The sequence below is a fragment of the Vombatus ursinus genome, unplaced genomic scaffold (assembly GCF_900497805.2).
Source record: "Vombatus ursinus unplaced genomic scaffold, bare-nosed wombat genome assembly UNPS02014848.1, whole genome shotgun sequence".
NCBI lineage: Eukaryota > Metazoa > Chordata > Mammalia > Diprotodontia > Vombatidae > Vombatus > Vombatus ursinus.
This window is the reverse complement of record NW_020954626.1, coordinates 1,567,485-1,580,634: the sequence shown is the minus strand read 5'-3', so window position 1 is coordinate 1,580,634 and position 13,150 is coordinate 1,567,485. Positions and strand designations below refer to the sequence as shown.

The 13,150-nt window shown below is 34.9% G+C and overlaps 1 protein-coding gene across 3 annotated transcripts in view; it reads left to right on the top strand.

Annotated features, from left to right (window-relative positions):
- The window catches only part of GABPB1 (GA binding protein transcription factor subunit beta 1), a 75,394-nt gene that overhangs the window by 36,481 nt on the left and 25,763 nt on the right, over window positions 1-13,150 (top strand). For all 3 annotated transcript variants that reach the window (XM_027840792.1, XM_027840794.1, XM_027840793.1), the window contains 3 exons: window positions 7,726-7,833; window positions 10,288-10,455; window positions 12,272-12,466. In XM_027840792.1, the coding sequence (XP_027696593.1) occupies window positions 7,726-7,833; window positions 10,288-10,455; window positions 12,272-12,466 (471 nt within the window). Of the gene's footprint in view, window positions 1-7,725; window positions 7,834-10,287; window positions 10,456-12,271; window positions 12,467-13,150 lie in introns of those variants that run through there.

Below are 13,150 nucleotides of genomic sequence, written 5' to 3'. Positions count from 1 at the left end.
GGATACATATTTCTGTTAGAATGCTATCTGAAAACTACAAAGGAATTGGTTACTTGATAGTACTAGACAAAATCATAATAGATTTTGGGGGGGGGATCTTAGGATTTCAAGGGAAATAAAAAGGAAAAATAGGAATGAAAGGGGCACAAGAAATACCAGATATTAAACTGTATTTTGAGGCAATAATCAGAAAAACAATTTGGTAGTAGTTAAAAAGCAGAAGGGAATAGATAAGCAAGCTGCAGAATAGCATAACCTAGCAGCCCAATTTGTCATAAATCCAAGAACACGCACAGTTAGGGTAAGGATTTACTATTCAACAGAAATTGCTAGAAAAACTGGGAAGTAATGTGGCAGAAAATAGGCTTAAAGATTGAAGCACACTATTTGCTGTTTTTTTCCTTCTGTTGTGTTTTGTTTCCTCTTTCTGGTGGTTCCTCCTATTGGTTCTAATTCTTACTTAAAACATCACTAATGTGAAAATGTTTGATAGGAATGTGTATGTATAGCCTATATCAGATTGCGCACTATCCTGGGGAAGGAGGTGAGGAGGGAGAGGGAGAAAAATTTAAAACTCTAAAAAGCTTATGGAAGTGATGGTTGATAATTCAAAATAAATTAATTAATTAAAAAAAGAGCTCACAAGAAAGAAAGAAAATAGGCTTAAACCAAAATTTTGTACACTACAATACAAAAAAGCAATCTTAAAGTAAAAGATTGTATCATAAAGCCTCCACACAAAAAATTAGAGGAGAGTGGAAGGAGTGAATATCTTTCAGATCTTTGGGGGAAAAACAGTAACCAAGTAAAGGATAGAGGAGATCACAGAAGATAGAATAAAAATTTTGATTCTATAAAATTTAAAAGCTTTCTCATGAATAAAACAAATGTAACTAGAGTAAGAGGAAAAGTTTTTAGGGGAAAATCTTCAAATTATATCTTTCTGAGAGAATTTTGATATCCATTTTGATTACAGGAAATTGACACTAATATATAATTCTAAGATCCAATAGATAAAGTATACAAATAGTTTGCCTTTCTTTTTAAGGTATCAGCAACCATTCAACATGTCCCAATTCATTAATAAAAAGGGGAAAATTAAATAATTTTAAGGTTTTTTTTTTAATCCATTAAATTGACAAAGTTGAGACAGAAAAGTTGATGTTGGAGAAGCTGTAAGGAGGAATGGTCACACTAATAACCTTGTTGGTGGAGGTCTGACTTGGAAAACAATTTTGAATGATACAAAAAATGTCCCTAGAAGGATCATACCCTTTAACTACACCATGTCACTGGAAGCTGGTAAAATTTACTTGAACCAAGTGGTCTGGAAGAAGGGCCAGGGCATGAGTATGTTGCATGTGTTTTTGTCTTGTCTTTCATCATTTGTTGATTTTTTAAAATATCCATTATGAAACTATTGAATTTCAAAGAAAATTATATTAAGAATTCTGTCAGTTATCAGCCAATGTAGACTCTTTTTTTGGGGGGGGGAAGCAATTGGGGTTAAGTGACTTGCCCAGAGTCACACAGCTAGTGAGTATTATGCTTCTGAGGCTGGATTTGAACTCAGGTCCTCCTGACTCCAGGGCTGGTGTTCTATCCACTGAGCCACCTAGCTGCCCCTAATATAAACTCTTGATTTGGTACAGAACTACTAATTACATATTAAGAACTGAATAGAATTATATTTTAATGTAATTCTTAAAATCTGTATATTTCATGATGAATGCATGCACAATTCTAAATAATGGTACACACTTATTTCAGGAGCTAAGCATTTCTGAGTATTTCTAAATTCTAAAAGTAAAGTCACAAGTTTTTAAAATCAGTTGTTTGAAAAGAGTAGCTTTTTTTGACTAAAGTTATATCTTAGTGTACAATTTTATTATAATAAAGTATATATTTTAACTTTTTAATTATACTTTAATTACAGAAGACTAAGTAATGTACATATATATTTCACCGAAAAAATTTTAAAACAACTTCTATATTTTCTTTCTAGGCACAGTGGGATAGAGTACCAGGTCTGGAGTCGGGAAGACTTGAGTTAAAATATGATCTCAGACACATTCTAGCTGTGTGACCTATGGCATGTCACTTAACTGCTGTTAGCCTGAGTTTTCTTATCTGTAAAAGGAAGATAAATTGCACCTGCCTTCTAGGGTTATTGTGAGGATCACATGAAATAATAATTGTGAAGCTCTTAGCACAGGGTTTGGAACATAGTAAACACTATATAAATATTAGTTGCTCTTATTTTTGCTAATAATAAATTTATTTTTCAAATAAACAAGATCTCATGTAAAAATTATAGAAATTTAACCTATTGAAAAACGATAAGCAGTTCACTTAGTGAGCACTTAATTTTAAAAATATTGCATTATCCCTGTGTGGCAGTTTGCAATAAATTTAGTTTGTGAGTTTGTAGTTTGCTAGTTTTTACAGCAATGTAATGTGATTTTGATTTGCATTTTTTAATATTCTTTAAATTTTAATTTTTACATATTCTTTAAGAATAAATGTTTTCTTTTCCTATTCCATGTTTCTATGTGTATACCAAACAGGGTATTTTTTTTTCTCACATCAGTACAGTTCGTCAGTTAGTAAGTATTTATTGAGCATGAGGGTACTAGAGATACAAGTGTAAAAACTGAAACAATTCCAGCTTGTAAGGAGCTTACATTCTAATAGAGACAATAAGTACATATAAAAACATATACAGCATAAATATGAAGTTAATAAATACAAACATATATAAAGTAGTCAAATACAAAATAGTTGGGTAACACTAGCAGTTGGGAAGGTGAAGAAAGGCTTCATGCAGAAGATGGTGCTTGAGCTGTATCTTAAAGGAAAGAGAGAGACTTTGAGAGTATAGATGGACTTAAGGAGTAAATGCTTTCCAGGCATTTTGTACTGCACTGGTCATACAGTAGAAAAGCATGGGGATGGAATATCAAGTGGAATGAGCAGAGAGCAAGCCAGTTTGACTGGACAGTAGAGTATGGGAGGGGAATAATGTCTGATGAATCTGGAAAGATAGGCCAGGCTAGATTTTGCAGGGCTTTAAAAAGTAAACAGGGAAGTTTATATTTTCTCCTAGAGGCACATAGAAAGCTACTAGAATTTGAGTAGGAGAGTCACATGATCAGATCTATGCTTAACTAAAATTACTTTGGCTGCTGTGTTTATGATCATCTAGAATGGGGATAGACTTGAGGAACGTACAGTAATTTAGGTGAGATGTGATGAGGGGCTGAACAAAGGTAGTGATTATGTGAGTGGAGACAAGGGGTCAAATGTTAGAGATGTCAAGATTTGGCAACTGATTTGGATATATGGAGTGAGGAAGAGTGAGCTGTCCAGGATAATTTCCTAGGTTATAAACAGGAGGCTGAAAGATGTTGGTGCCTTTCACAGAAATAAAGAAGTTTGAAAGAGGAGGAGGGTTGGCAGGGGAAAGACAATGAATTCAGTTTGGGGTATGTTCTAGTGCTGAACACAGTGCCTAGCACATAGTAAGCACTTAATAAATGTTTATTGACTGACATATTCAGTTTATGATAATAACAAGCATTTATATAACACTTTAAGGTTTGTAAAGCACTTTACAAATAATATCTCAGGTGATCCTCACAACAGTCCTGGGTGATAGAAACTATTAGTATCCTCCTATTATAGATGAGGAACTTAAGCAGACAAAGGTTAGACAGTGACTTGCCCAGGATCACACAGCTAATCAATGTCTGAAGCTAGATTTGAACTCAGATCTTCTTGACTCCAGGTCCAGTACGCTATCCACTGTGTCATTTGAAGTATCCAATGGGCCATTGGTGATACAGGACTGGAATTCAGGAGGGAAAGGCTAGATTTATAGATATGAGAGTCTGCATAGAGATAGTAGTAGTTAAATCCCATGGAAGCTGATGTGGTTAACAAAAGAGTATGTAGAAGGAAAAGAGAAGAGGGCCTAGGACAGAACTTTAGGGAACACCCACAGTTAGGGAGTGTAATATGAATAGTGAACCAGCAAAGGAGGCTAAGAGAGTAGTTTGACAGGTAGGAGCAGAATTGGGAAATATTGGTATCGCAGAAACTCAAAGAGGAGAGACTATCCAGGAGGGAATAACCAACAATGTCAAATGCAGCAGATGAATTGAGAAGGATTTAGAACTGAGAAAAGGACATCATATTTGGCAATTAAGAGATTGTTAGTAACTTGGGAGAGAAGTGTTTAAATTTAGTAATGTGATTGAGAAGGACTGAGGGAGAGGAAGGGAGATAGAGACAGCAAGGATGGACAGTTTTTTCAAGGATTTTGTCTGAGAAAGAGAAGGGAGATAACAAGATAATAGCTTGAAGGAGACAGGGAAGAGTTGGGCATTAGGAAGAGGGAGGAAGAGAGTGATTAAGGATGTAGTCGGCTGGAGAGGGAAGGAGTGGGATTAAGGAGACATGAGGGTAGAGTTGGCCTTGGTAAGAAGAAGGAACATCCTCTGTCAGAGATTAGGGGAAAGGAGAAGAGAGTGGAAGATGATAGCAAGGTGTTTTGATAGAAGACAGAGGGAGAAGAGTTAATTTCAGATGATCTCACTTTTCTTGGTAAAGTGAGAGTCAAGGTCCTGGATGGGCCAGTGGGGGGCAGTAAAAGGGGAAAGAGGGAAGAGAGAGAGGGAGAGAGAGAGAGAGAGAGCAGGAGAAGGTGTGGGTGAAAGTTGAGGAAGGAACAAAGGGTTTAGAACAGTTTCTGTGGGGAGTGAAATAGGGAATCAATCGTGAAGCAGTAAAAGGACTCTCTTGCTAAAGTGAGGGCCCAGTCAGCATGGTTGTGGGACTTCAACTTTGTCCAGTAATCAAGGAGGTAGATCCAGGGCTGAGGTTCAGCTAGAGATAAGGGAAAGGGAAAGAGATTTAGAAGCAGAGGGTAAAGCAGAGTGTAGAGGTAAAACAGTTAATTATTGGGTTGAGATAAGAGAAGGAAGAAAGAGATGTCCAAATGGGGATAATGGCCGCAGAAAGTACTGAGGGTTAGAAGGAAGTCTTGGTGAGGATGAAAAATAGGGTTTAGGAGGAGTGAGACATAGGGAGAGGTGGAATGATAAGAGGTTGTGGTCAGCTAAGGCAATGTCTGAGTTTTAATTAGAGAAGAGAGCAATTATGGGTAATGGTGAGATCTATTGTGTGATGCACCTATGGCTGAGGTGAAGGAATAGGTCATGCCATTTAAGGAGACGGAAGAATTGAGGAGTTAAGGAACTTGAAAAAGTATCTTTGTGGATATTCAGGTCCCCTAGTATAAGGCCAGGAATTGAGGAGGAGAGGTATATGTTCATCCAGGAGAAGGGAGAATGACCTGGGGGTTGATTTTCCACTCCCACTATGATTTGAATTGGGTAGAAAATTTTGATTGTGTAGACTTAAAGGAGTAAAGGGAAGAGTATGTCTAGTCCCTTTCTGGGAGACCAGGTTGACAGACATATGAGAGAAAGTGCAGACAGTGCTAGAGAGGCTAGTTGCGTGAAGATTTCTTCCCATCCCCTTCCTTTGCCTAATTTCTCTTCCTTCTTTTCTGCCCTGCCAAAGATATGAAACACAAAAAGAAAGATCCCATATATAATAAAATTTTCATAACAGCATTCTTTGAGGTAACAAAAAAACTGGAAACAAAGTACATACCCATTAATGAGTCAAAGTCTGAACAAATTGTGATATATAAAATGTAATGTAATTACCGCCTCTATGCTGATGATTCTCAGATCTACCTAACCAGCCTAACCTACCTTTCTGCTGACCTCTAGTCTCATATCTCCAACTGCCTTTCATAAATCTTGAACCGGATATCCAGTGGGCATCTTAAACTCAATATGAGCTGTACTCACTATCTTTACCCCAACCCCTCCCTACCTCCTTTCACTGTTATTATCCTCCCAGTCACCAAGGCTTTCGACGCAAAATCTAGTTTGAATCCAAACTTCACAGAACGGATCCCCTTAATTAAAGGGTTTGTTCTGTAAAGCTTGAACTCAGTCAAAAGGCCTCACCCAAGGGCCTGGAAGGCCACATGTGCCACAGGTTCCCTGCTCCTGATAGATGTTGTATGTCATCCTAGACTCTTCACTATCTCTCATATCCAATCTATTGTCAAGGCCTATCAATTTCACCTTTGTAACATCCCTCAAATATTCCCCCTTCTCTTCTCTGACACTGCCACCACTCTGGTGCAGGCCCTTTCACCTCACCCCTCAACTATTGCAATAGCCTGTTGGTGGGTCCACCTGCCGCAAGGCTCTCCCCTCTCTAGTCCATCTACCTACCACTCAGCCAGCAAAGTGATCTTTCCAAAGACTCAGGTCTTACCATGTTATACCACCCCTCCACCCTTTCAATAAACTCCAGTGGCTTTCTGTCATCTATTAGATATGATAATAATAACAATAATAATAATAGCAATAATAATAATGATAATATGTCTACTATATGCCAGGCAATATGCTAAGGGCATTATAGATATCTCATTTGATTCTCACAACAACTCTGGGAGATAAGTGCTGTTATTATCCCCATTTTATGTCTGAGGAAATTGAAGCAAACAAGATACTCTGTCTCTCATCTCTAGCCATTTTCTCTGGCTGTCCCCTCTATCATTATTATTATTAAATATTTAACTGAATTTTTGACTAATGAATTATTATCAATAATAATCGATTGATTATATTGCTTTAAGAAACAAATATGAGGAATTCAGAGAAATATGGGAGGACTTATTTGAACTGTTCAAAGTGAAGAAAATAGAACCAAGAAAATGTACAGAAAAGCAGTAATAATATAAGCAGAAGCAATGCTAAAGTGGTACTCAGGTTAATTGCAGCGGTCATTCTTGGTCCCAGATAAGAGAGAGTGAAAAATGTTTTTTTGTTTGTTTGTTTGTTTTTTCAGTGGAAAGAGCGGGGACTTCAAGTGTAGAATGTTGAATATACCTTTGGATACGTTTGTTTGGTCTGCTTTGATTTTTTTTCTTTGTTACAGGGGAGGAGTGATTACATTGTAAGAAAACAAAAGGCATCAATAAAATTTTAAAAAGAATGCTTCTTGAGTCTTCTTCTGTTACTTAAATATCTGGTATAGTTGATATCTAATCCTTTCCTGGAGGAATTTTAATAAGGAGATCACACATATGCAAAGGTGTAGAAGACATCATGATCTTTTAAGACTTAGAATAACTGTCACTCTAATGTAAATGTATAACAGCCTTCCTTTTATGTATATCAATATCAGAGGAACATTTCTAATGCCACATTACTCTTGTGACACATAAGTAACATTTCTGATATTTAGTACCTACAGATGAATATAGTATAATCAGCCTTATCATCTATCCGTTTTTAATTTGGGTCCATTTTTCTCTTGTAGTCTAGTCTACTTTTCCTACCTTGTAGTATTTGTATGTACATGAATTACCAACTAATTTTCATATCATCCTAAGCAAAGCATAAATAGGAAGATGAATATGTCCTTGTGCAAATATATTTTAAAACCAAATATCAATTGATTTTGCTTTGTCTTTAGTGGTAGATTAGCCATATATTTTTTCTTACGGAATAGATAATCAAGAATCGAATTAATGGTAGAATCAGGAAGCAAAAAAATACTGATGTTCATGAATTTTAAATTTAAAGTTAAAATTTAGCATTGAACTATTTTTTCTCCTTGATTTTTGTCTAGATGTCCCTGGTAGATTTGGGAAAGAAGCTTTTAGAAGCAGCACGAGCAGGTCAAGATGATGAAGTTCGAATTTTGATGGCAAATGGAGCTCCTTTTACTACAGATTGGGTAAATAAAAGTTAAAAAAAATTTTTCAAATCTTGTGTGAATTTTACTTTCATTTATTTTTAAATAGCAATTTATCAATTTGATTAATTGACTTAAATTATAAAGTTATTAATAAATCATTAAATTCACCATCAAAGAAATGTATGATAGAAAAAGATTGGGCTGGTTATGAACATAAGGCAAAAGCAAGAGATAGCATTAGTATTACTCTGACATTAATTAATTAGTATTACTCTAAACATTAATTACTCTGACAATTTGGAGAGCTATTGAGGAAAGGAGAGCTCATCCCATTAGATCCCATTCTCCTTCTCAACCCCATCACCCCCAAATGTAGGATGACAGGATGGATTATGATTTCTTTTGTTGGAAAAAACTTCCACATGAGATCACAGATCCATTTGAATATTCATAAAGTTAAAAGTTAATCATTTTTCAGTTGGAGCAATTTTACAAATTAACTTGCATAATTTTATCATTATGACTATCTGTTAGAATTTGAGCATATGGAGTCATGAGCAATTAGATTATGTTACTGGAATAGCCTGTTTGTCTAAAGATTTTTCTTTTAAATTTTTAAGGCTGTCCTCAACTTTTTTATTTTGCTATTTTGTGGATTAGTACCACTTGTGATCTTCTGTCATCCTCCTCCATGTGAGCTTATATGTACTCTAAATTGGTGTTGGCTTTGGTTGCCATGTTTCTCTCACAGATTCACCTAAAGTATCACCTCCAGTTTGCACCCTTTAAATTTTGCCTGTGTTAATAAACTAATAAATTTTTGCTATATTAAAACCTCATACTGAACTTTATTAAATAAGTAGGGATTTATGGAATAGAAGTCAGGATTGTTTCTGGCTCTCTTACTGACTGTGAAATCATGGGCTAGACAGGTAATCTTTCTCAGCCTTAGTTTTTTTCTTTGTAAAATGAGGTTATTGGCACCCTGTACCAAGATAAGGTTGAGATGGGTACATGATTTAGACATAAAGGGTGATGATACCATAAACAAATTAGGAGAGCTAGGAATAGGGCTACCTGTCAGATGTGTGGAGTAGGGAAGAATTTATGAACAAACGAGATAGAGAACATTATGAAATGAATAATTTTGATTACATTAAATTAAAAAATTTTTGCACAAACAAAACCAATGCAACCAAGATTAGCAGGAAAGCAGAAAGCTGGAAAACAATTTTTACAAGCCAGTGTTTCTGATAAAGGCCTCATTTCTCAAATATGTAGAGAACTAAGTCAAATTTATAAGAATACAAGTCATTCCCCAGTTGATAAATGGTCAAAGGATATGAACATGAAGAAATTAAAGCTATCTATAATCATATGAAAAAATGCTCTAAAGCACTATTGATTAGAGAAATACAAATCAAAAAATCTCTGAGGTACCACATCGCACCTATCATGTTGGCTAACATGACAAAACAGGAAAATGATAAATGCTGGAAAAGACATGAGAAAATTGGAACACTAATGCATTGTTGGTGGAGTTGTGAACTGATCCAACTGTTCTGGAGAGTAATTTGGAACTATGCCCAAAGGGCTATAAAAATGTGCATACTCTTTGATCCAGTAATACCACTACTGGGTCTGTATCCCAAAGAGATCATAAAAAAGGGAAAAGTACCTATATGTATAAAAATATTTATAGCAGCTCTTTTTTGTGGTGACAAAGAAGAAATTGAGGGAATACCCATCAAGTGGGGAATGACTGAATAAGTTGTGATCTATGAATGTAATGGAATACTATTGTTCTATAAGAAATGATGAGCAGATGGATTTCAGAAAAACCTGGAAAGACTTACGTGAATGATGCTCAGTGAAGTGAGTAGAACCAGGAGAACATTATACATAGTGACAGCAACATTGTGCAATGACCAACTATGATAGACTTATCTCTTCTCAGCAATACAGTGATCCAAGACAATTCCAAAAGACTCGTGATAGAAAATACTATCCAAATCCAGAGAAACAACTATGGAGTCTGAATGCAGATCAAAACATACTATTTTCACTTCTTTTTTTTTTGTTTTTTTGGTTCTCATGGTTTTTCTTTTTTGTTCTGATTTCTTCTTTCACAATATGACCAATGTGGAAATATGTTTAACATGATTCTACATGTATAACTATGTCAGATTGCTTGCTGTCTTGGGAAAGGGTAAAAGAAGGGAGGGAAGGAAAAAAATTTGGAACTGAAAATCTTGCAAAATGAATATTTAAAAACTATCTTTACATGTAATTGGGAAAAATACTATTAAGTTGAAAAAATGAGGATATTGGTTATTGAATTTTTTTACAGGATAGGGATATTTTAAGGATAAGTAAGATGTCTACAAAAGTGTTATGAGTTCCTATTAAGAAAGTTATAATTTAATATAAAATAGATATATGATGTATAGTAATAAATCAGAGTTTAAATATTACATTTATTTTGAATTTTAGTTGGGTACCTCTCCACTTCATCTAGCAGCACAATATGGGCACTATTCAACCACAGAAGTATTACTCCGAGCTGGTGTAAGCCGAGATGCCAGAACTAAAGTGGACCGAACTCCATTACATATGGCAGCATCTGAAGGCCATGCAAGCATTGTAGAAGTTTTACTTAAGGTTTGTCTTTTATTTCCAGACTTTGAAAGTAAACCTAAACCTATAATAATAATAGCTTGTGGAAAGAAAAACTGCCTGTTACAGTTTACCTTTTCTGGAAGAATTATCTCTCCTGGGTTCTTAGGTTCTTGAGCTTCCTCCTAATGGAGCTCTGAAAAGTAGTGTTTTCTGATTAAAAAAGAAAAGATCAATAAAAACTTATTTTTTAAAATCACTTTAGTTTACCCCAGTTCCTTTCTTTCTCCCTCCCAAAGAGCCATCCCATGTAAGAGATAATATTTTTTAAAGATAAGAACAGAAAAAGAAGAGGAAAACAGGATTAACTAATCAATACTTCAGAAAAGTCTTAACAATATCTGCAACACTTGTGGACCCCCCACCTTTGCAGGAGGGTGGCTGGAAGTATCTTCTCATATCTTTCAAGCTGTGATTGTTCTTTATAGTTTTGCAGTATTCACTTTTGATTTTTTTGTGTGTATGGTTGTTCTTTCTGTTTACATTATTGTAGTCACTGTATATGTTGTTTCCTTGGCTTTGTTTACTGTGTATCAGTTCATATAAATCTTTCTGTGCTTCTCTGTATTTATCACATTCCCCATTTCTTATAGCACAGTAATATTCCATTACACTCATGCACAACAATTTTTTGAGCCATTCCCTAATCTGTGGACATCTACTTTGATTCCAGTTCTTTGCTATCACAGAAAGTGCTTCTATAAATATTTTGGAATATATGGGGACTTTCTTCCTATGAATAGCCTCCTTGGGGTATAGGCCCAGTAGTGAAATTTCTGGGTCAAAGGGTATGGAAATTTTGGTCACTTCATTTGCATAATTCCAAATTGCTTTCCAAAATGATGACTGATTCTCAGTTCTACTAGCAGTACACCAGTGTGCCTTTCTTCCTACAACCATTCCATTATTGACAATTCCCATCTTTTGTCATCATGGCCAATTTGCTGGGCATGTGGTGAAACCTCAAGGTTGTTTTGATTTACATTACTTTTATTATTAGTGATTTGGAGTATTTTTTCATGTGGTTGTTAATAGTTTACAGTACTTCTTTGGAGAACTGTTTGCTCATATCTTTTGACTACTTATCTGTTGGAGAATGACTTGATCTTAAAGATGAATATATACATATATTTAGCATTACTTTAATACTGATAATTGAAAATAACATTAAGCATGAGTAAGTTTTTTTTTTAATTTAAAGAATGAAATAATTTGCAAAGGAATTTTTCTGAGTATCTAAGAGCTTCTCAGAGAGATTCAGAGAACTGAGAAAGAGAACTTTCAGAACAGAGTTCAGAGAACTCTGAGAAAGAGTGAAATTGGGAGTGGTGGATTCAAAAATGATACTCTTTTGTCTTTGATCCTATTTTCTAAATGACTCTCCTTAAGTGACTTATCTATTACTAGTGTGTAAATTTAAAAATAAAAACAGGGATCCTAGACCTATTAGGAATATTAAAAGAGATTTGTAGGAATACTTGCAGGATTTTACTCCTTCCTGCAGTTCTCCTTTTCCTAAACTTTCATGCCCATACTGATGGATAACAGGAAAACAAAAACAGCAAAATACAACAGAATAATTCAGACTTTTTTAGGTATCAAAAGGAAAGCAGTTAGAAAAGTCAGTCTCGCTCAAGAGTAACTGACTTATAGGATGATCTGCACATTGATGAGTGAAGGCTGATTATATTTCTGTGTTGTAAATTCTTGCTCGCAGACATGTACAGTAGTTATGATTTCATCTTATATATGAACTGTATTTTATACTTTAAATAATCTATGGATTTGGAATCTTTTGTAGCATGGTGCTGATGTCAACGCAAAAGACATGCTAAAGATGACAGCACTACACTGGGCTACAGAACATAACCATCAAGAGGTGGTAGAACTTTTAATTAAATATGGTGCTGATGTCCACACACAAAGTAAATTTTGTAAAACTGCTTTGGACATTTCAATAGACAATGGAAATGAAGATCTGGCAGAAATATTACAGGTAATTTTTTTACCTTTAATTTTAAAACTTAGGGAAAAATAACTGCTTTTTAATCATGTTGTGAATTGTTAGCTTGTTACCTTTGAGATGTTTTGAATGAGGCTTTTTCCTTTCTCTCATTTCCATCTTATTTTTTCCCAAATTAATTCATTCTGTTCATTTTCTCATTATCTCAGAGTATCTAATCTTTTAATATCTAAATAAGGACTAATAAATCATTAATTTATTTGATATGAAATTGTTTCTGAGCTTTTTTAGGTCTTTCATTCCCTTGGCTGTTTCTTTTAATTCCTTTTACAATTTGGATACTGTATTTGTGTACTAATTTGAGATTTTTATAAGAGTAAGTTATGTTTATTTTAAATAAAATTAAGTAATTTCAATAGTTGGAGTAATGTTTATTCAGTGAACTAAGCATTCTATGGCATCTGGGTCCTTACTTTACCTTTATATCCCCTTCTGAGTTCTCTCATCTTCAGAAGGATTTTTGAGAGCCTTTGTCTTTCTAGGGAGAACTGGCCACTGGTGAGCCACTTTCTAGTGAGCTGCTGACCCCTTCTTTTAGTGCCAGATTGTTTTTCATCATTAAGAAGTAATTCCTCCAGATTGACATAAATTATATTCTTTAGTCATTATCTTGAACTCTTTGCTTTCTAATTTCCCTTACTCAGTTTGACTTTTTTT